The 21465-nt window shown below is 43.0% G+C and overlaps 1 protein-coding gene across 7 annotated transcripts in view; it reads left to right on the top strand.

The window, feature by feature from the left end:
• Positions 1-21465, top strand: part of ABR (ABR activator of RhoGEF and GTPase) — a 381486-nt gene that overhangs the window by 279963 nt on the left and 80058 nt on the right. For all 7 annotated transcript variants that reach the window (XM_083172282.1, XM_083172287.1, XM_083172288.1 and 4 more), the window contains 2 exons: positions 4535-4609; positions 21220-21317. In XM_083172282.1, coding sequence (XP_083028408.1) covers positions 4535-4609; positions 21220-21317 — 173 coding nt within the window. The remainder of the gene's footprint in view (positions 1-4534; positions 4610-21219; positions 21318-21465) is intronic.

Here is a 21465-nt window from a genome sequence, read left to right as displayed (position 1 = left end):
GCACCAGTAGATAACCGTGGGCTAATTAATCCCCCGGGGCTATCCAAAAAGTTTTGAAGCAGGTTGTCTGCGATTTTTTTCCCCAACAGTCTCAGTGGCTGGACAACAAATTCTCAAATATCTAATGATTTAATGGGTGCCACGACCCTGTTCACATATGATGTATTATTATTTTGATGTAGTGTAGACATGTAGTTGAAAAACATTGAACAACATCAAACAAGGTAAATACAATAGTAGTAGTAGTACGTTTATTTATAAGGCGCCACAAAGTGTCCGCAGCGCCGTACATAGCAAAAAAAAAAACAAATTACAAGGTAACGTACAGGGTGTGTTGATAAAATACAGCATAAATAGGGGTATAGCTGGTAGAACTAAAATCAGCATCAGTTCAGAAGTAGGTGTCAAAATTGTCAAGGAGACTGAAGATGAAGTAGAGAAGGGAAGAACAGGACAGGAGCACAGGTGAGGTAATGAGGTGGGGTGAGTACGTGAGGAAGGAGGGCCCTGCTCATAAGAGTTAACATACTAAAAATAGGTGGGTGGACGAACGAAATACAATAGGATAAGTAGGAACGGAGGGGAACGGAGGCAGGATAGGAGGATCAAAAGAGGTTAGGAGGAGGGATAGGCTAGTCGAAAAAAGTGGGTTTTGAGGGAGCGCTTGAAGGAAAGGGAATCAGATAGCCTGATGGGTATTCCACACTTTCTCAAACAATCTCCACTTTACTGGTCACCAACAGACAAACTATCACATCATGCTCACCACAATGCTACTTCTCATTTCATTACATGGCATACTTACCAAACTTCAACCATCCTATAATCTCCCTGACACTCACCACTCTGTACACATTGCCTCTTCCATTATTCACTCCCCTCTTCTAAACACTCATGAGCTCTTTAATTACTTCTCTACTTGTACTTTCACATCCACTTCCCATCACCAATACAAAAAAACTGCAAACCTATCTCTATCTCTCCTTTCTAATCTTATTAGCTGGTGACATATCACCAAACCCAGGCCCCAACTACCTGACCCACCCAGATTTAATGGCTTCTAAGCCTAGAAATTCAGCTAACCTCATAAATATCACATGCCTCCCACCACACACCAAACAACTTAAATGTGCCCTATTGAATGCACGCTCTGTTTGCAATAAATTAACAACAATCCATGATCTCTTCATCTCCCACAACTTCAATCTGATGGCAATTACAGAAACCTGGCTCACACAATCAGACACGGTCTCGCCTGCAGCACTGTCACATGGTGGTTTCCGCTTCACTCACACCTCCAGGCCTGGTAACTGTAAAGGAGGTGGAGTTGGTATATTACTGCCACAAGCCTTCACATACTTAGTTCTCCCACCAGTTCCTTCACTCACATTTACATCATTTGAAGTACGCTCCATTACGGTTTTTTCCCCTTTCTCTCTGCGTGTTGCTGCTATCTATCGCCCACCTGGGCTTCCCAAATCTAAATTTCTGGAAGATTTCTCTGCCTGGCTCCCCCATTTGATTATCCTCTGACATCTCCACTATCATCCTGGGTGACTTCAACATTGCTATTGACAGTCCACCATCTCTGCATGCCTCCAAACTCCTCTCTCTAACCTCCTCTCTGGCCTCTCCCAGTGGTCCGACGCCGCTACTCATGAGGAAGGCCACTGCCTTGACCTCGTTTTCACCAGGCTGTGCTCAGTCTCTGATTTTACTAACACTCCCTTCCCTCTTTCTGATCACAATCTCATTACTCTCTCACTCTCCTCCATTACCTCAAGCTCACTGACACAGAAATCATGCAAGCCTACTCTAACCCGCAGAAATACTAATGCTATTAATTTTCCACAACTTTCCACCTCCCTGCAACAACAGCTCTCACTAATTTCTACATTTACCTCTCCTGACTCTGCTGTTTCCCACCTCTACCAGACTCTTGAAACAGCCCTTGATGAAGTGGCTCCAGCTACCCATTATACCCCAAGTAGGCTTAGATGCCAACCGTGGCACTCCAACACAACAAGACAACTACGAAATCAGTCATGTAAAGTTGAACGCCAATGGCGTAAATCTCGTAATATTACTGATTTCCTCACATATAAGACTAGCTACCACTCCTACTGCAATGCTTTGGACACGGCCAAACAAACATACTACCAATCTCTCACCCTAAGCGACTTTTTAACACATTTAAGTCTCTTCTGTACCCTCCCCCTCCTCCCCCACCGGCTACCATCAGTGCACAAGAACTTTAACCTACTTTAAGGACAAGATTGATAACATCCGAGATGAAATGGTATGCTCCACAATCTCTAACCCTCTTTCTGCCACACCTGAACCCTCTGGCACTTTCTCTTAGTTTGAACCCACAAATGAAAAGGAAGTATCCACACTCTTCTTATCCTCCTACTCTACTACCTCTCCTCTTGATCCTATACCTGCACAAGTCATTAAAAATCTATCTCCTGTGCTTATTCCAACCTTAACTAAAATCTGCAATCTCTCTCTTGCTACTGGTACTTTTCCGTCTCTGCTCAAACATGCAGTGATTACTCCCATTCTGAAAAAACACAATTCTGACCCTAACTCTCTCTCTAACTATCGTCCTATCTCTCAGCTCCCATGCCTCTCCAAGCTACTCGAGAGACTTGTCTACTCTCGCCTGACAAACTTTCTTAACTCCAACACCCTATTAGACCCGCTTCAGTCAGGCTTTCGCTCTCAACACTCCACTGAGACAGCACTGACTAAAGTGGTGAATGATCTGGTAACAGCTAAGTCTAAAGGCCATTACTAACTGCTTATTCTTCTAGATCTTTCTGCTGCATTTGACACTGTGGATCACACTCTCCTTTTACAAACACTACACTCCCTAGGTCTTAATGATACAGCCCTTTCCTGGTTCACATCTCACCTATCTGATCGCTCTTTCAGTGTTCGCTTCTCTGACTCTACTTCCTCTTTACTACCTCTGTCAGTCGGAGTTCCGCAAGGCTCAGTCTTAGGTCCCTGCTTTTCTCAATCTATACCTCCTCGCTTGGCAAACTAATCAGCTCCTTCGGATTTCAGTATCACTTATATGCGGATGATACTCAAATCTATCTATCAACCCCAGAGTTGTCACCAGTGGTTTTGGGCCGAGTCTCTGAATGTCTCTCTGCCATCTCATTTTGGATGTCTTCTCGCCAACTCAAACTCAATATTTCCAAAACTGAATTACTTATATTCCCGCCAACCAAGAACAGTTACCATCCTGATATCTCCATCACTGTTGACAACTCGACAATCTACCCTACCCCACAAGCTCGTTGCTTAGGGGTCACCCTCGACTCTGACCTGTCCTTTGTTCCCCACATTCAATCTGTCTCCAAATCATGTTACATGCATCTAAAAAACATATCCAAAATACGACCGTATCTCACACAAGACGCTACTAAATCTCTTATACATGCACTGATTATATCCCGCATTGATTATTGCAATAGTCTCCTAACTGGTCTTCCCAAGAACAGACTCTCACCACTGCAATCCATTCTAAATGCTGCTGCTAGGCTGATCTTCCTTGCAAGATGCTCATCGTCTGCTGATCCGCTCTGCCAGTCCCTCCATTGGTTGCCTGTATATTACCGTATTCAATATAAAACACTTCTACTTGCATATTAAGCTATTAACCATACTGCACCAGCATATATCTCTGCACTTATCACAAAATATCTCCCATCTCGACCACTCCGCTCTGCACAAGATTTGCGTCTCTCATCTGAGCGGATCACTAGCTCCCATTCACTATTACAGGACTTTCATCGGGCTGCTCCCATCCTATGGAATGCCCTTCCATGCACAATAAGACTCTCCGCTAGCCTCCAAACTTTCAAGCGTTCCCTGAAAACTCACCTCTTCAGGCAAGCTTATCATATTTAAGTTCTACAAGCATAACCCTCTGAGGCACTTATGTATTATATAGCTTCCCTTCTGGACTTGTAACTTGGTGGGACTGCTATGCTATTACTGATGCCTGTCCTTGTGTTTCCCTCCTATATACCTAATAGATTGTAAGCTTGCAGCAGGGCCCTCTAACCTCCAAGTCTGTCTGTTACCCAGTTTGTTTTATCACTGTCTACTATTGTAAAGCGCAACGGAATCTGCTGCGCTATATAAGAAACTGCAAATAAATAAATAGACAACATTTTACTTCCCATCTGCTACATTATGGGCGTTCTGCACAGTAGTCCTGTTGCTACGGTGACCATAAGCATTTTGCACCCTGATTTTCTCATTGACATACTACCATTCTCCATTCCATTTACATAACCGCGTTCTTTTTTGTTGCTGTATATCTAGCGGAATATTAATATCCAATGCCCTTATCCTTCATATTGTGTGCATTTCTAAGCGGGTTATCTCTATATTGCTAAATAGTAATCATGTAGTTCTAATGGGTTGCAGAAAGCTGCCCGTACAGTATGTGTGTTCTTTATTGTGGTGCCCACCTTAACTGTATATTGACATTTTGCATATTCATGTATTCTAGATGATGAATCTTCTGGACTGTATGGTTTCCTGCATGTGATTGTTCATTCTGCCAAAGGATTCGACCACTCTGCCAGTAAGTACTGCTGGACAATTGCTCTAGGTCATGTCAATAGTATCAGTGCTGTACTACATTTTCTATTGAACAGCCTTTTAAATGCATGTGACCCAATCAAAGGAAATCTGTGCTGTCAGAGGTTTTTGGATTTCTGTAATTCTCACCCAATTATCGACAGGAGAATTAGGGCTTCACATAATCTGCCAGAGATTACTGATTTTTCTGGGATTATCTCATTGCAGTAAATACGGAGATATTCACAGTAAAGTATCCACACATACAGAGGTATTTGCAATGTATTCAGTAATCACACATTCACAAATCATAAAAGTATTAGTAGTAAGATAAATAACTATTATATGACACTCCTCTATGTAAATGTGATCCAACATACTGCATATAAACGTTTCCATGCTCTGGGATAATCCGTATACCTACTTGTTCTTGTATCCAAGAAGACCGAAATCTGTATGTTGAAAAATTCCACATTTGGTTTAATGCAAATGGATCCGGGTCCCCAATCCAGTGAATTATTAGTGCTAGTTGGTACATGCATTGTATCCCAGGAAACCCATCTGTATCAGTGGCTGAACTACAGTAGCACTAGTAATGCTAACCATTACACCGTCCGTGGCCCCCTGTACTGTATGTCGTGGCCTCCAACTGTGAGCTAGGTGCTAATGTCAATTTTACGTTATTTTTGTCAGTGATGGTTAACTATATTGTATTCTTATGAACATGATGTCGCCAGAACTGAGACATTGTGGTTATTTCTCAGGCTAGATTAACACCTCAGCAATGTTTTTACTAAACTGCTCAGACCCCCACTTTATTCTATTGAGAGCATTGCACCATCAGAGTAGTGCCCAAATATAGCTCTGTGATGCATTGTTCTCAGGTGTTTCTCCCCTCGTGTGCAGCCTCTGTACTGTATATTAATCAGTACCTTTATAGTTTTCAAAGATATTAATAGGTACGCTGATGCCAGACATTTTTGTGGTGCTAGACGTCACATGCGATGGCCCCTATGCATAGTATAAAGGATCTTTATTGGTCCCACAGCAATGGCTGAGCTTGTAGGTTTCACCTGGTGACAGTTGTCATCCATTCACAAACCGTTTCCTGATTAGACACCATTCTCCATACAGATGTGGCCTAAGGATGTACATTTACAGGCTTGTCTGATTCATGGTGGATATGTTCTTCAGTTTTTAGGGATATATATCTGCAATGCATAATATTCTTTCTAGGAAAACATGTTATTTAGAAAGTTCCCGAAAGGAAGTAAATTTAATTATTGCTGCATTTTCTTCTACACAGACTTCTAGTGCATTGGCGCATAGTCACTATGAGGAGCACTGCTAAACAATTCAGCAAGACGGGGAGTTCTAGGAACAGTGGTGTGTTATGTGGGGATATTTTGCGTCTTAGTTAGAGATGTGCAGGTTCAGATTTACCTGGCTCTTATTGGCTATATGCTGTCACATATTTTTGCTCCAGAACATGTAACAACTGGATAGCCAATAAGATCCCTTTTTGAGATCCGGGTAAATCCGAACCTGAACATCTCTATTTTTAGATGATTTTCTTTATGATGCTTCAATTCCAGAATATGGGAAATCTAAAGCTTTCTAGATTATACAATGTTTTTCAAAGTCCACTTTTATCTAGTGCACTATTATTAAATGTATTTCTATATAATATTTCCCACCGCTTATCCGGTAACTCTGTCACACGGCAATAGCTGTATAAGTATTACCCATGAGTCGGCAGCTGTAGAATGTTATATAAATGTAGTGTCCCATGCAGCTGAATGTTCTGTGCTTTGTGCTGGTCCTCTTGGGTTTCCACAATCCTCCTACTTCCCTGGTGGTGACTGTATTATCAGAGAGGCAAGTTATTCTGTAATATGCTGTGGAGGTGGCCCCTTAAGTCATTAGTTTCCTTGTATTAATTACTGCTGGCTGTGAACAGAATCCAAGAGATATTGTTCTGCGCAAGGTTGAGCACAGAGGAATACTGTATTATATTCTCTTTAGTCACGTTCTTTTGTAACATTGGGGTATATATAATAAATAAAAATAGTATAGCTTTCTACAGCAGGTTAGCTACAGTATAAGCTATACTTTCTTCCCCCTATAGTTAGGAAAGTGCTATGTGCACATACCATTGAGTTATCCGACTCTTTTGTTTCTCCACCTGCAGTTCACATTAGATTTAATTGGGATTGTGCAGGATGGTGTCTGTATAGATAAGAGAAGTGACAAACATAACGCCATTTTTGGATAGCCTTATCTGTGGTTCTCCCTGCTTAAGTGGAGTAAAGAAGGAAAGAGATGTTCTATTCTTGCTCTCCTCTATTCCCTCGCCTGGCTCTATTTGATGATCCAATTCTGATGCATACGTAGTAGCATCACCAAGGATGCCGGTGCCTTTCGCACATGCAAAAGGTCCTCCCTGGGATGGCCCTTTTTCAAAATTAATAAAAATATAGTGCTCTAATGTTTGTGAGAAAGTAGCGTTTACTAAATAGACTTCATTGTATTTGTTAGTTGCCATAATGCTTGCACCTCATGTAATCGGTCTGTCTCCCCTTCGTACTAGATTGAAAGCTCTTCAGAGCAGGGCCCTCTTCCCTCCTGTTGTCAAAGCCCTCTCACTTCACATTTCACTTACAGCTCCCCCATACTCAAACATTCAGCGACCATCTTCGTCCACATACTCATCTCCATCTTTGTCCACCAGCTCCTAGTAGAACATTGATCCTCACTACTTACATCTAAGCTGTAATGTGTATTGAACTGTGGCACTTTTTTTTTACCTGTACTATATTGTTTTTATTTTTTTTTCTGTAATGTTAAGTTTTGCACTGTTCCTTTGTACGGTGCTGTGAGACACTTGTGGCGCCTTATAAATACAATTGTAACAATAATGAAGCATGCATTTTTTTGTGCTGTACAGCTGGAATTCATAGTATTGCATATTGATATGTAGTAGAAAAGCATGTGTAATTAGGTTCATGTATTTAGTACGCTTGTGTTAACCCATTGCAGCTTTCTCTCTGTACTCCTTGTTATCATACACTAGTGCGATATTTTATTTTTTTATTGCGATTTGTCATTTTGTTCTTCTTGCCTATATTTGCGCACACTTGGCATCACTCCGCAGGGTGGTCAGCATACTCTGTTAGTGCAGTATAAGCAATCATTAACTAAGACGCTAGGTGGTCTGAACATTGTGACAATGAGAGGAGGGCGTGTTCGCTCCAGCGTAGGAGTCACAGAACCAGTACATATGGCTGCTAAATTCCATTGGTTTCTGGGCTTATTTAAACTAGAGGACTCGACTCACTGAGCAGATGACTGGAAGCAGATAGGTAATGGAATCTATTTAGTAAACTATTTTATTTTTAGAATTAATGACCTAAAAAAGTGGCTTTTGCCTTTTACCACTTTTTCTGTTACCATGCAATCAGGCTATCTGGCAGGATATGTCTTGGCAGATTATATACTACCCTGAACTCCCATGCTGTAAAATAGCTTTTGATCACAAGCAGCTAAGTGGAGCTGACATGTTAAGCTCAGAATCCTTTCATGTGCAGGCTAACTGGATCCCGCCACTGTGACAGGGTCATGCTTAATATTTATCAGGTCTCCCAATGATGAATCGCATGCAGAGGTTCAAGAGAAGAAGCCTGAACGTCTTTCAACCTGGTTATACTGAAATTCTCTGCAGTGCAATTCACAGGAGTAAACCTTTGATGATAAGTAATATAAGGTTTCAGTTCGCAACATGCCTCCGATATCCAAAGGGAAACTAACTTGACATTTCCCTAAAAACACATGCCATGTTATCTGTGAAATTGTATTGGTGTTTCAGAATAAGAAGTTATGTTTGTTTGTTTGTGTGTTTGTTTTAACCCCTTCCTGACAGAGCCAGTTTGTGCCTTCCTGACAGAGCCCTTTTTTTCAAATCTGACATGTATTACTTAAGTGGGGATAACTTTTTTTTGCTTTTACTTATCCCAGTGATTTTGAGATTGTTTTTTCGTGACACATTGTACTTCAAGTTAGTGGTAAATTTTCGTCGATGCAGTCTGTGTTTTTTTGTGAAAAATACCAAAATGTCGTAAAAAAATGGAAAATTTAGCAATTTGCAAAATGTTAAATTTTCTGCTTGTGAGACAAATAATCATACCACTCAAAATAGTTAATAACTAACATAGACCATATGTCTACTTTATGTTGACATCATTATTTCAACTTCCTTTTAATTTTTTTGGACACTAGGAGGCTTACAATATGAATAGCAAATTCTCAAATTTTCAAGAAAATTTCAAACACTGATTTTTTTAGGGACCAGTTCAGTTCTGATGTGACTTTGAGGGACTTGTATGTGAGACACCCCCATAAATGATACCATTTCAAAAACTGCACCCCTCACAGTATTCAAAACAGCATTTTGGAAGTTTGTTAACCCTTTAGGTGTTTCACAGGAATTAAAACAAAGTGTAGGTGAAATTTCAAAATTTCATTTTTTTTGCAGATTTGCAATTTGAATACATTTTTCTAAGGAACACAGTACATTTTACTAGAGAAATGTGACTAAAAATTGATTCCCCCAATTCTTTTGTTTTCATAAATATCCTATATGTGGCCCTAGTGTGCACGTTGACCAAACCACAGGCTTCATAATAGAAGGAGCACCTACTTGATTTTGGAGCCTCCTTTTTATGAGATTATTTTTTAGGCACCATGTAGGTTTCTAGGCACCATAAGATGCTAAAAGTTAGGAACCCCCCCACAAGTGACCCCATTTTGCAAACTACACCCCTCAGGGAATTCATCTAGGGGTATAGTGTACATTTCAAACCCCCAGGGGTTTCACCAATTTTGATACAAGTGGGCAGTGAAAATGAAAAATTACATTTTTTTACACAAAAATGCAGTTCTGGCTCAAAATTTTTCATTTTCAGAAGGTATGAAGGAGAAAAAGCACCCCAAAATATGTGCCCCAATTTCTCCCGAGTACGGCAATGCCTCACATGTGACCAAAAAATACCAGTTGGGTGCATGGCAGGACTCAGAAGGGAAGGAGTGATTTTTGGATTTTGCAGCTCAGATTCTGGTGGAATTTTGGTGGGTGCTATGTCGCATTAGCAAGACCCCCCAAGCACCAATACAGTGGAACCCCCCCACAAGTGACCCCATTTTGCAAACTACACCCCTCAGGGAATTCATCTAGGGGTATAGTGTACATTTCAAACCCCCAGGGGTTTCACCAATTTTGATACAAGTGGGCAGTGAAAATGAAAAATTACATTTTTTTACACAAAAATGCAGTTCTGGCTCAAAATTTTTCATTTTCAGAAGGTATGAAGGAGAAAAAGCACCCCAAAATCTGTGCCCCAATTTCTCCCGAGTACGGCAATGCCTCACATGTGACCAAAAAATACCAGTTGGGTGCATGGCAGGACTCAGAAGGGAAGGAGTGATTTTTGGATTTTGCAGCACAGATTTTGGTGGAATGAATGGTGGGTGCTATGTTGCACCAATACAGTGGAACCCCCCCACAAGTCACCCCATTTTGCAAAGTACACCCCTCAGGAAATTCATCTAGGGGTATAGTGTACATTTCAAACCCCCAGGGGTTTCACCAATTTTGATACAAGTGGGCAGTGAAAATGAAAAATTACATTTTTTTACACAAAAATGCAGTTCTGGCTCAAAATTTTTCATTTTCAGAAGGTATGAAGGAGAAAAAGCACCCCAAAATATGTGCCCCAATTTCTCCCGAGTACGGCAATGCCTCACATGTGACCAAAAAATACCAGTTGGGTGCATGGCAGGACTCAGAAGGGAAGGAGTGATTTTTGGATTTTGCAGCTCAGATTCTGGTGGAATTTTGGTGGGTGCTATGTCGCATTAGCAAGACCCCCCAAGCACCAATACAGTGGAACCCCCCCACAAGTGACCCCATTTTGCAAACTACACCCCTCAGGGAATTCATCTAGGGGTATAGTGTACATTTCAAACCCCCAGGGGTTTCACCAATTTTGATACAAGTGGGCAGTGAAAATGAAAAATTACATTTTTTTACACAAAAATGCAGTTCTGGCTCAAAATTTTTCATTTTCAGAAGGTATGAAGGAGAAAAAGCACCCCAAAATCTGTGCCCCAATTTCTCCCGAGTACGGCAATGCCTCACATGTGACCAAAAAATACCAGTTGGGTGCATGGCAGGACTCAGAAGGGAAGGAGTGATTTTTGGATTTTGCAGCACAGATTTTGGTGGAATGAATGGTGGGTGCTATGTTGCACCAATACAGTGGAACCCCCCCACAAGTCACCCCATTTTGCAAAGTACACCCCTCAGGAAATTCATCTAGGGGTATAGTGTACATTTCAAACCCCCAGGGGTTTCACCAATTTTGATACAAGTGGGCAGTGAAAATGAAAAATTACATTTTTTTACACAAAAATGCAGTTCTGGCTCAAAATTTTTCATTTTCAGAAGGTATGAAGGAGAAAAAGCACCCCAAAATATGTGCCCCAATTTCTCCCGAGTACGGCAATGCCTCACATGTGACCAAAAAATACCAGTTGGGTGCATGGCAGGACTCAGAAGGGAAGGAGTGATTTTTGGATTTTGCAGCTCAGATTCTGGTGGAATTTTGGTGGGTGCTATGTCGCATTAGCAAGACCCCCCAAGCACCAATACAGTGGAACCCCCCCACAAGTGACCCCATTTTGCAAACTACACCCCTCAGGGAATTCATCTAGGGGTATAGTGTACATTTCAAACCCCCAGGGGTTTCACCAATTTTGATACAAGTGGGCAGTGAAAATGAAAAATTACATTTTTTTACACAAAAATGCAGTTCTGGCTCAAAATTTTTCATTTTCAGAAGGTATGAAGGAGAAAAAGCACCCCAAAATCTGTGCCCCAATTTCTCCCGAGTACGGCAATGCCTCACATGTGACCAAAAAATACCAGTTGGGTGCATGGCAGGACTCAGAAGGGAAGGAGTGATTTTTGGATTTTGCAGCTCAGATTCTGGTGGAATTTTGGTGGGTGCTATGTCGCATTAGCAAGACCCCCCAAGCACCAATACAGTGGAACCCCCCCACAAGTGACCCCATTTTGCAAACTACACCCCTCAGGGAATTCATCTAGGGGTATAGTGTACATTTCAAACCCCCAGGGGTTTCACCAATTTTGATACAAGTGGGCAGTGAAAATGAAAAATTACATTTTTTTACACAAAAATGCAGTTCTGGCTCAAAATTTTTCATTTTCAGAAGGTATGAAGGAGAAAAAGCACCCCAAAATCTGTGCCCCAATTTCTCCCGAGTACGGCAATGCCTCACATGTGACCAAAAAATACCAGTTGGGTGCATGGCAGGACTCAGAAGGGAAGGAGTGATTTTTGGATTTTGCAGCACAAATTTTGGTGGAATGAATGGTGGGTGCTATGTTGCACCAATACAGTGGAACCCCCCCCACAAGTGACCCCATTTTGCAAACTACACCCCTCAGGGAATTCATCTAGGGGTATAGTGTACATTTCAAACCCCCAGGGGTTTCACCAATTTTGATACAAGTGGGCAGTGAAAATGAAAAATTACATTTTTTTACACAAAAATGCAGTTCTGGCTCAAGATTTTTCATTTTCAGAAGGTATGAAGGAGAAAAAGCACCCCAAAATCTGTGCCCCAATTTCTCCCGAGTACGGCAATGCCTCACATGTGACCAAAAAATACCAGTTGGGTGCATGGCAGGACTCAGAAGGGAAGGAGTGATTTTTGGATTTTGCAGCACAGATTTTGGTGGAATGAATGGTGGGTGCTATGTTGCACCAATACAGTGGAACCCCCCCACAAGTCACCCCATTTTGCAAACTACACCCCTTAGGGAATTCATCTAGGGGTATAGTGTACATTTCAAACCCCCAGGGGTTTCACCAATTTTGATACAAGTGGGCAGTGAAAATGAAAAATTACATTTTTTTACACAAAAATGCAGTTCTGGCTAAAAAATTTTCATTTTCAGAAGGTATGAAGGAGAAAAAGCACCCCAAAATCTGTGCCCCAATTTCTCCCGAGTATGGCAATGCCTCATATGTGACCAAAAAATACCAGTTGGGTGCATGGCAGGACTCAGAAGGGAAGGAGTGATTTTTGGATTTTGCAGCTCAGATTCTGGTGGAATGTTGGTGGGTGCTATGTGGCATTAGCAAGACCCCGAAGCACGGTGAAATGATGAACCTAATAATCCATAGATGTGTGGTATATTTTAAAACACTCCTTTATACATAGGCCGGGTTTGTCGGGGCAAGTTTCACAGTGGAAAATAGTTTCCTTTCTTATTCCCTTTTTATAGCAAACTTTGCACCTTTTTTGTGTCCTGCCCTTTCTTGCAGTGGAGGGGATTTCGTTCGGAAAATGCTGCCCTGGTACAATACGGGGGCCAGTACTAGAAGTACTGGGGCCCTCTGCCTGCTGGTTCCCAAATACTAGGCCCTTTATGACTTCCTCTTGAAAGTGCATAAATGTCCCCCTCTGGCCGGTAGAACGGAATAGCACGTAAGCGTTATACAGTGCCATCTGGATGATATACACGGCCAGCTTCTTGTACCAGATTTTTGTTTTCCGCAGGGCACTGTACGGCTTCAGTACCTGATCTGAAAGATCCACTCCGCCCATGTACCTATTGTAATCCAGGATACAATTAGGTTTTGAGGTGTGGGTACTGGTACCTCGTACAGGGACGGAGGTGGTACTGTCTCCGTGAATTGTTGTCAGTATAAGGACATCCCTCTTGTCCTTATATTTGACCAACAACATATTTTCGGTGCATATTCCCCTGCTTTCACCCCTTCTCATTACTTGGGCAATGTGCGTTTTTGGGAGGCCTCTTTGGTTCTTGCGCACAGTACCGCAAGCTGCTGTACCTCTTGAACCAAGGGCCTTAAACAGGGGGATGCTAGTGTAAAAGTTATCCACATAGAGGTGATAACCTTTATCCAGGAAGGGGTGCACTAAATCCCAGACAATTTTTCCACTAACACCTACGAGGGAGGGGGGGCATTCTGGCGGTTCAATTCTTGAATCCTTCCCTTCATATACCCTAAACCTGTGAGTGTACCCTGAGGTGCTTTCACACAGCTTATACATTTTTATGCCATACCTTGCCCTCTTACTGGGAAGGTACTGGCGGAATTTAACCCTTCCTTTAAAATGTATAAGGGACTCGTCTATGCAAATGAATTTATCTGGGATGTACATCTCTTCAAATTTGGCACTGAAATGATCAATGACCGGCCTGACTTTGAATAGCCGGTCAAAGGTGGGATCATCTCTGGGTGGGCACTGTGCATTATCGTTGTAATGCAAAAATTTAAGGATCGTCTCAAATCGAGCCCGGGGCATGGCCATACGGTAAAATGGGGTGCTGTACAGAACATCTGTACTCCAATATTGCCTAATTTCTGGCTTTTTTACTATGCCCATATGAAACACCAGACCCCAAAACGTCATTATCTCTACTGCATCTACAGGGGTCCACCTAGCAAATGATGACGTGGGGTTTTGAGCAATAAACTGCTGGGCATATAAATTAGTTTGGTCCACCATTAAATTTATAAAATCATCAGAGAAAAATAATTTGAAAAAGTCAATTTCTCTGAGACCTGTGGAATCAAATTGGATTCCTGGCATGGCCAAAAACTCAGGAACCTGGGGCTCAAAATTGTCTGGTGGTGGGGTCCATACGAGATCAATTATTGGGGGGGGGGGTCTCAGCTGCTCTACGGGGGTGTCTTTGAGGGGGTCCCTCATCACCAGAGGAGGAAGAGGAGCTTAAGGCGAATCCTTCAAATTCCCCGCTTGCATCACTGGCTGTGTCAGAGTCAGAAGCAAGCATGGCATATGCCTCCTCCACTGAATACATTCTTCTGGATGACTGGGATGACATTTGGGATGACATTTGGGATGCCATTTTTATTTTTGTGTTACTGGTAGTGAAATGTTTCAACACGTGTATAGTGTAGGGGGGGGTACAAACTTTATTTCAACCAGGGGGGTATGTAGTGTGTAGTGTGTATGTAGTGCAGAAAAAAAAAAATACTTTATACAAAAAAAAAAAAAATGAAGGGGTTAAAAAAAAAAAAAAATTGAAGGGGTTAAAAAAAAAAAAAAAAAAAAAAGGTCCTGCGCCAAAAATTGAGCACAGATGTTGGTCAGTAACGTCCGTCACTGAACAGCGCTCAAAGGCAACAGGAATTTGATCGAAAAAAAAAAAAAAAAATAACCCTGTGCCGAAAAAGATGATCAGTGATGTACGTCACTGATCAGCGCACAGCGGCCACAGGACACCCCCAAAATCACAGTGTGTGTAAAAAAAAAAATTAAAAAAAGACCCCACAGCACACACAAAAAAAAAAAGGTGATCAGTGATGCGACACTGATTACCAGTGAGGGGCAGCAGGTGCACAACCTTTGGTGCAACTGACAGTGCAACTGGCAGGTGTATATATAAAAAAAAAAACCTCTGCACCCCTAAAAAGTTGCTGATCACCTCAGATATAGTGATCAGCACAAAAGGCGGGGGCAGCAGACACAAAATTTAGCACTCTCTATCACTCTCTCTCTCTATCTCTCTCTATCTCTCTCTATCTCTCTCTATCACTCTATGACACTGCAGCAGCAGCACTGACAGTTATATATATGAAAAATAACCCCTGCACCCCCAAAAAGTTGCTGGGGGTGCACAAAAGGGGGGCAGCAGACAAAATATAGCAGTCTCTATCACTCTCTGTCACTATCTCTCTCTATCTCTCACTATCTATCACTCTATGACACTGCAGCAGGTATATATATATATATATAAAAAATACCCTGCGCCCCCAAAAAGTTGCTGATCAGTTAATTTATACTGATCAGCACAAAAGGGGGGGCAGCAGTCAGTTATATAAAAAAATATATAGCACGATCTGTCACTATCTCTCTCTCTCTCTATCTCTCTCTCTCTATCTCTCTCTATCTCTCTATCTATAACTCTATTACACTGCAGCAGCACAAAATATAGCACTCTCTGTCACTAGGCCTCTCTATCTCTCTCTATCTCTCTCTCTCTCTAACTCGATGACACTGCAGCAGCACAACACAGCACAACACAGCACAGGATGTCACAAGATGAAGCAAGATCCCAAGCAGTGATCAGGTAAGTATTGAGCAAGGTTCTGGTCAGTAAATGGCGACAGCTGGGCACGGTGACCGCACTGCACGCTATTCCAGACCGGAATGGTGTCTGCAGTGTAGTCCCCTTTAGTTTAAACCCCCCTCCATGGCTGTGATTGGTCCGTCGGTCCGACGGACCAATCACGGCCTTTGGGGGCGGGCGGGGTGAGGTGGGGTGACACCAGTGTCACCCTTACACCCCGCGGTGATTGGTGCTGTACTTTACAGCACCAATCACCTCCGATCCCGTGTCACCGGCGAACGTTATTCGCCGGTGACACAGAAAACGCTGTAATTGGCTGTTCACACTGAACAGCCAATCACAGCGATCGCCGACGGGGGGGCGGCATCGCAGCCCCCCCTGGGCATGCAGGGACATGTCTGCTGTCAGGGACAGCAGACATCGTCCCTCTGTCACTGCGTCTCTAGACGCAGTGACAGTTAGAAGCCATGACGTATATATACGTCATGTGTCGGGAAGTACTTCCCGGCCATGACGTATATATACGTCAAATGTCGGGAAGGGGTTAAATTCTGTCTGAAGGTGCATACAGATGGAATGATTTGGCAAACGCTGTGGGCGTTCCCGATTGATCAGAACGACCATTCGCTCAAATCAATCCGTGTGAACAATATCCCTGCCGATGCCGGTACCCGACGCTCATTAAGAGAGGTCTCTGATCTTTCATGCATGCAGAAAGATCATAGATCAATCTTTGGCAATGTGTTCAAATCGTTTCATGTGTATGCACGATGAACAATTTGGTAAAAGCGGATTGACTGGCTCCCACTCCCCTCCACCATCGTTAACAATTGATCATTCGTGTGTAATCGTTTTTACAATTGTTCACTATTTGACACCAAATTGTTTGTCCTGGAGTTCTGAGGAAATCATTAAGGAGATTGGATCGTTTTCCAAATCGTCCCATGTGTATGCACTTGTTTTTAACGTATTGTTTCCATTGGGCCTGTGTATTAATATTGAAAATCCCACAGCCAGCGCCAGATGCTGGCTCAGGAAGGGGGATTGGAAGATCTCTTATATATGCTTTAAAGGCATCCATACACTAGGGCGATTTCACTGTAATTTGGTCACATTTCATCTGATTCCGGAAAGGAATCGGATGAAAAGTGTTAAAATCGATTGTGCTTGACATCGGGTCCATTTGATGCGCTGTCCCGTGAGCATTGCATCAGAGCCTGAAGATCCACATGTGCTGCACTATAGAAATATTACATCGCCAAGCTTTCGGCAGGCTTGGCTGGGATCGCGTACTATAAATCATATGCAAAAGGACGGTTCAGGGGGCATTGCGTGCGACTCTCCCTTCGGAGAAGTCGCCCTACTGTATGGGCACCTTTAGCTTTGCTTTTCAGAGTTTGGCACAGAGGTCTGAACATAGTCACCATTATTAATAATGGAGACTGCAATCTGCAGCCCTTATTCACTGCTCTTATTCTCATTCTGCAGAAGACTGTGAATATCCTGTATTAATAGGATTTTAGAAACTGCAGTTTATACATAATTTTATGTTGGAGAAAAAATAGATATAGGCCCCTAAATCTTAACAAAAAGTATCTCAGTATTTACAGAAAATTGGGACAGACAGGCTACTTCTATAACACAGGCTTAATGCGCACATAAAGGAATGCCCCATATCAAAAGTACAACCTTTTTGGTATACCTCTGTTGAATGAGATACAGGTATAGTGTAATTATTATTATCGTTTATTTATATGGTGCCACAAGGGTTCCGCAGTTAATATAATTAACTCCACCTGCGGATCTTTAAAAATGTGTCAGCCGGTAATGAATATACAGTACCAGGAGACCTGGAAAATATGCCATACTAGTGGTCCCTGAGGCCTGGAGTTATGAAACACTGGTGTAATATTTGCTAGCTCTCAACACACAATGTGCTTGGCAGTAGGTTTCTATAAACATAGTGGCATTCTAGATAATGATGACAATCTGAATGGTTACTATTGGCAACACCACCACTTTTTATTTTACAAGTGTTAGTAAATATACTCCTAGGCTACATAATGGATTATCTAGCTGTGATGCTTGCCAGTTGGTGGCACTGCCAGGACTTTTAAAAGGTCAGTGCGGGCACACCGGGTCGGTTGATCAAGTTGCCGGATGCGAGCTTGCTTTCCAATGGGCGCTGCATCCTCTCTTCCTTTTCTCTACACCTGCGTCTCCAGGGGAAGCGGCTTCTGCATGGTCCCGCCTTCCTTCCCAGCGCCTCAGGTGCTGGTTAATGCTATACACAGTGGAGAGCATATTGGGATTGGGAAGGGGGGGTGCTGCAGGGCAGAGTACATAGAAGCCATGCTATTGTGCTGTGCATAGCAATAAGGTAGGTATTATCAGGGCCGGTGCAAGGCACCGGAGCGCCCCAGGCGAGTCGGGGTGGGGGCGCCCCGGTGCCGGGGGGGGGTACCTGTCCTGCGGCGCTGTGTATTTAAAGCTGGCGGCGGAGGCAGCGAGGGGTCCCTGCAGTCAATAAGAAATAACGAGCGCTATCCGCCGGGCTATGCAGAAGCGCTTCTGTTGTGAAAACACTGGCCGCACGGCGCACGCTGATTGGCTGAATCTCAATCAGCGCGCGGACAGTGTTTTCACAACAGAAGCGCTTCCGCATAGCCCGGCGGATAGCGCTTGTTATTTCTTATTGACTGCAGGGACCCCTCGCTGCCTCCGCCGCCAGCTTTAAATACACAGCGCCGCAGGACAAGTACCCCCGCGGCACGGGGGGCAAAATGCCGCCCTCCAGTGGCCGGCGCCCTAGGCAAATGCCTAGATTTTCCTAGTGGTGGCGCCGGCCCTGGGTATTATCCTCTCTCTATAGTAGACATTTGATAGTATGCCACAGCTCTATAGTACTCATCCTGTAGATCTCTAAATAGCATTGCATTGCAGTGCTAGGCATAATGGGATCTTCTCCAATCCCCTGTCGGCTTGTTATAAATAACCTTTGTATGTAAAACCCTCTGTAACCTCCTATTTTGAAGCATGTAATGCACTTTCCCTGTGAGGATCACATTTCACTACCTATCTTTATATACTAATCACGCAGAACTCCTTCATCATCTAGAACAGGCATGTCCAACGTTGGGCCTCCAGATGTTGTGAAACTACACATCCCAGCATGCTTTGCAATAGTTTTAGCATTCTCTAATAGCAAAACTGTGACAGAATGCTGGGATGTGTAGTTTCACAACATCTGGGGGGCCAACGTTGGACATGCCTGACCTAGAATATAGCGCAGACCTCCCATTTTCCATTACACATATAGGGCCTGATTCTGGTTCATTTGCAAAAGCAAATTCTCTGTCTAATGGACAAAACCATGTGCACTGCAGGTGTACCAGATGTAGCATGTGCAGAGAGCGTTAGATTTGGGTGGGGTTTTTACTTCAAACTGATATCTATATTGTAGTGTAAATACAGTATAAATCAGACAGTATTTACCCTGCACAGAAACAAAATAACTCAGCCAACTATAACTCTCTCTCTTCGTCTGCCCCCTGCAGTGCACATGATTTTGTCCACTAAAGAGAGAATTTGCTTTTTGTGAGTGATCCAGAATCCGGACCATGGTCCTTTAATGTTATAGAATTCAGCCCTTCAGAATCTCTTTTCCTCGAGCCTCAGTACATGCCCGCGTGTCCTAAGTATAATTAGTGAACAAATCATCTCCCAGTTCCATATGATTCCCAATCTTGTATTTGAACATACTAATCATATCACCTCTCAACCTTCGTTTCACCAGTGAAAACACATTCAGCCTGGTTAACCTATCTTTGTTTTCTAGTGATTCGAGACCTTTTACCAAGTGTCAGTTCACTTCTTGTACCCAATGTCCATCAACCGCCGTCTTACTTCCTGCCCCTAGTCGCTGCTATCCTGCCAACATGGTTCATATTGGATTCACTTCTGTATTCATGCATCATTGCTACAGTCATGCCAAATAGCCTTTCCTGCATGCTAGATACCATAACTCTGCTAGTGTCTGGCATCTTTATTGCTGAAAATGTGTCTAGAATGCATCAGGAGACTGGTGATTAATTTCATATCCTACACTTTTATATTTATTTGTGTACGAGTCTGAATCTGTATAAGTGCTTCAACATAGCGGCTGTGACTTTTTTTCCCATGCCAAGTACAGTTTTACTACATATACAGACTTAGTCACACAGGAATATGCAACTGTCACATATCAATTTTATTAGCACATCTCATTGTGCGCCCTAGTTGCTAGCAGAATTCTATGGCTACAAGGTGACTGGACTCGGGTGCAGCCTTGCATACAGCATGTGCATTTCGTGCTACAGTTTTTGCACTGCTGTGAACTCCAGCAACCAACTGGAGGTCATAGGTGGGGAAGAACAAGTACCAATTATTGCTTAGTAACCAGATTCTACCGAGAAATTATCTTGTACGTGATCAGTTCAAAATTGGTTGATGCCAACACCTCTGATACATCACTCAAGAGATTCTTTGAGCGGTTTCACAGTGCGAATCACACTAGAGGATCCTCTCACTGTAATTCCATGTTCCTTCTTGCTTTATAAATACGTCATCACTACATCGTTAGTTTTCTGGCAGGGGTACATACTACATGTCAGTCCCTAAGTTCTGTATTCTGCTGCTTATGCTCGCCAAGTAAGGTTTGCTTTTACACCACTGGTGTATGCATGCAGGCCAGTGGCGTAACAATAGCCCCGCAGACCCCACGGTTGCGGGGAGGCGATAAGTAAGTGTGGGCACCAGGGGTCTGCGGGGCTATTGATGCGCTTCCCTAGCCCTGCCTTACCCCACTGGCGCTGCTTGCTGTTGCCGACACTCGGTGTGTGGACCCGCAGAGCTACTTGTCTGTGTATTTATTTATAGTTACGCCACTGATGCAGGCAATGTCCTGTAGTGAAGAAGCATAATACAGCAAGATGCAGGCAGAAGCAAGGGAGTTGGCTGCTTGCTTTAATGCTGGTACACACCAGAAAGATTTGGCCTCAATTTCGATACAATCTCGACTGGTTATATGTAAATTGGGCATGTTTCGGCATGTTTTAGATCCAAATCCGATGCGCATTCCCGATGGTCGTTTTCCAGATCCTACCTGCTGCAGTTATGATTTGAAAATGACCATTCAACTGGGTACAGATCGGAATCTGATCGGATGCAGATTGTGTGACCATCGTATGGTCGTCTCATGATCGTTCTGGTGTGTACCTACAGTAGCAACGGTCCTATTTTCTTGGCGGTTTAGAGCTATAATTGCGAGAGTAGAAATCTACTGTGCAGCTTTACATTTAATTTTCTTTTATCTACCTTAATGCGGTGCCAATTCAACTGAATGTTTCGTCCTGTCTCTCTAACAGATCTATACTGCACATTAGAAGTGGATTCATTTGGTTATTTTGTCAGCAAAGCTAAAACCAGAGTGTTCCGGGACACTACAGAGCCTGATTGGAATGAGGTGAGCAACAGTGGCTACCATTGCTTCCTTGTCATTTACAGATGTGTGTTCTTTTAGATCTGTGTTCCAAGAGTACATATGTGACACGGGACACAGTGTCCTGCTCCTGTTTTACTATGTGCAGTAACTTAATCAGAATAAAACAATG

This window comes from Crinia signifera, chromosome 2 (assembly GCF_055691185.1).
Source record: "Crinia signifera chromosome 2, ASM5569118v1, whole genome shotgun sequence".
Taxonomy (NCBI): Eukaryota; Metazoa; Chordata; class Amphibia; order Anura; family Myobatrachidae; genus Crinia; species Crinia signifera.
The sequence above is the reverse complement of the archived record's forward strand: the minus strand, read 5'-3'. Positions and strand labels throughout refer to the sequence as shown.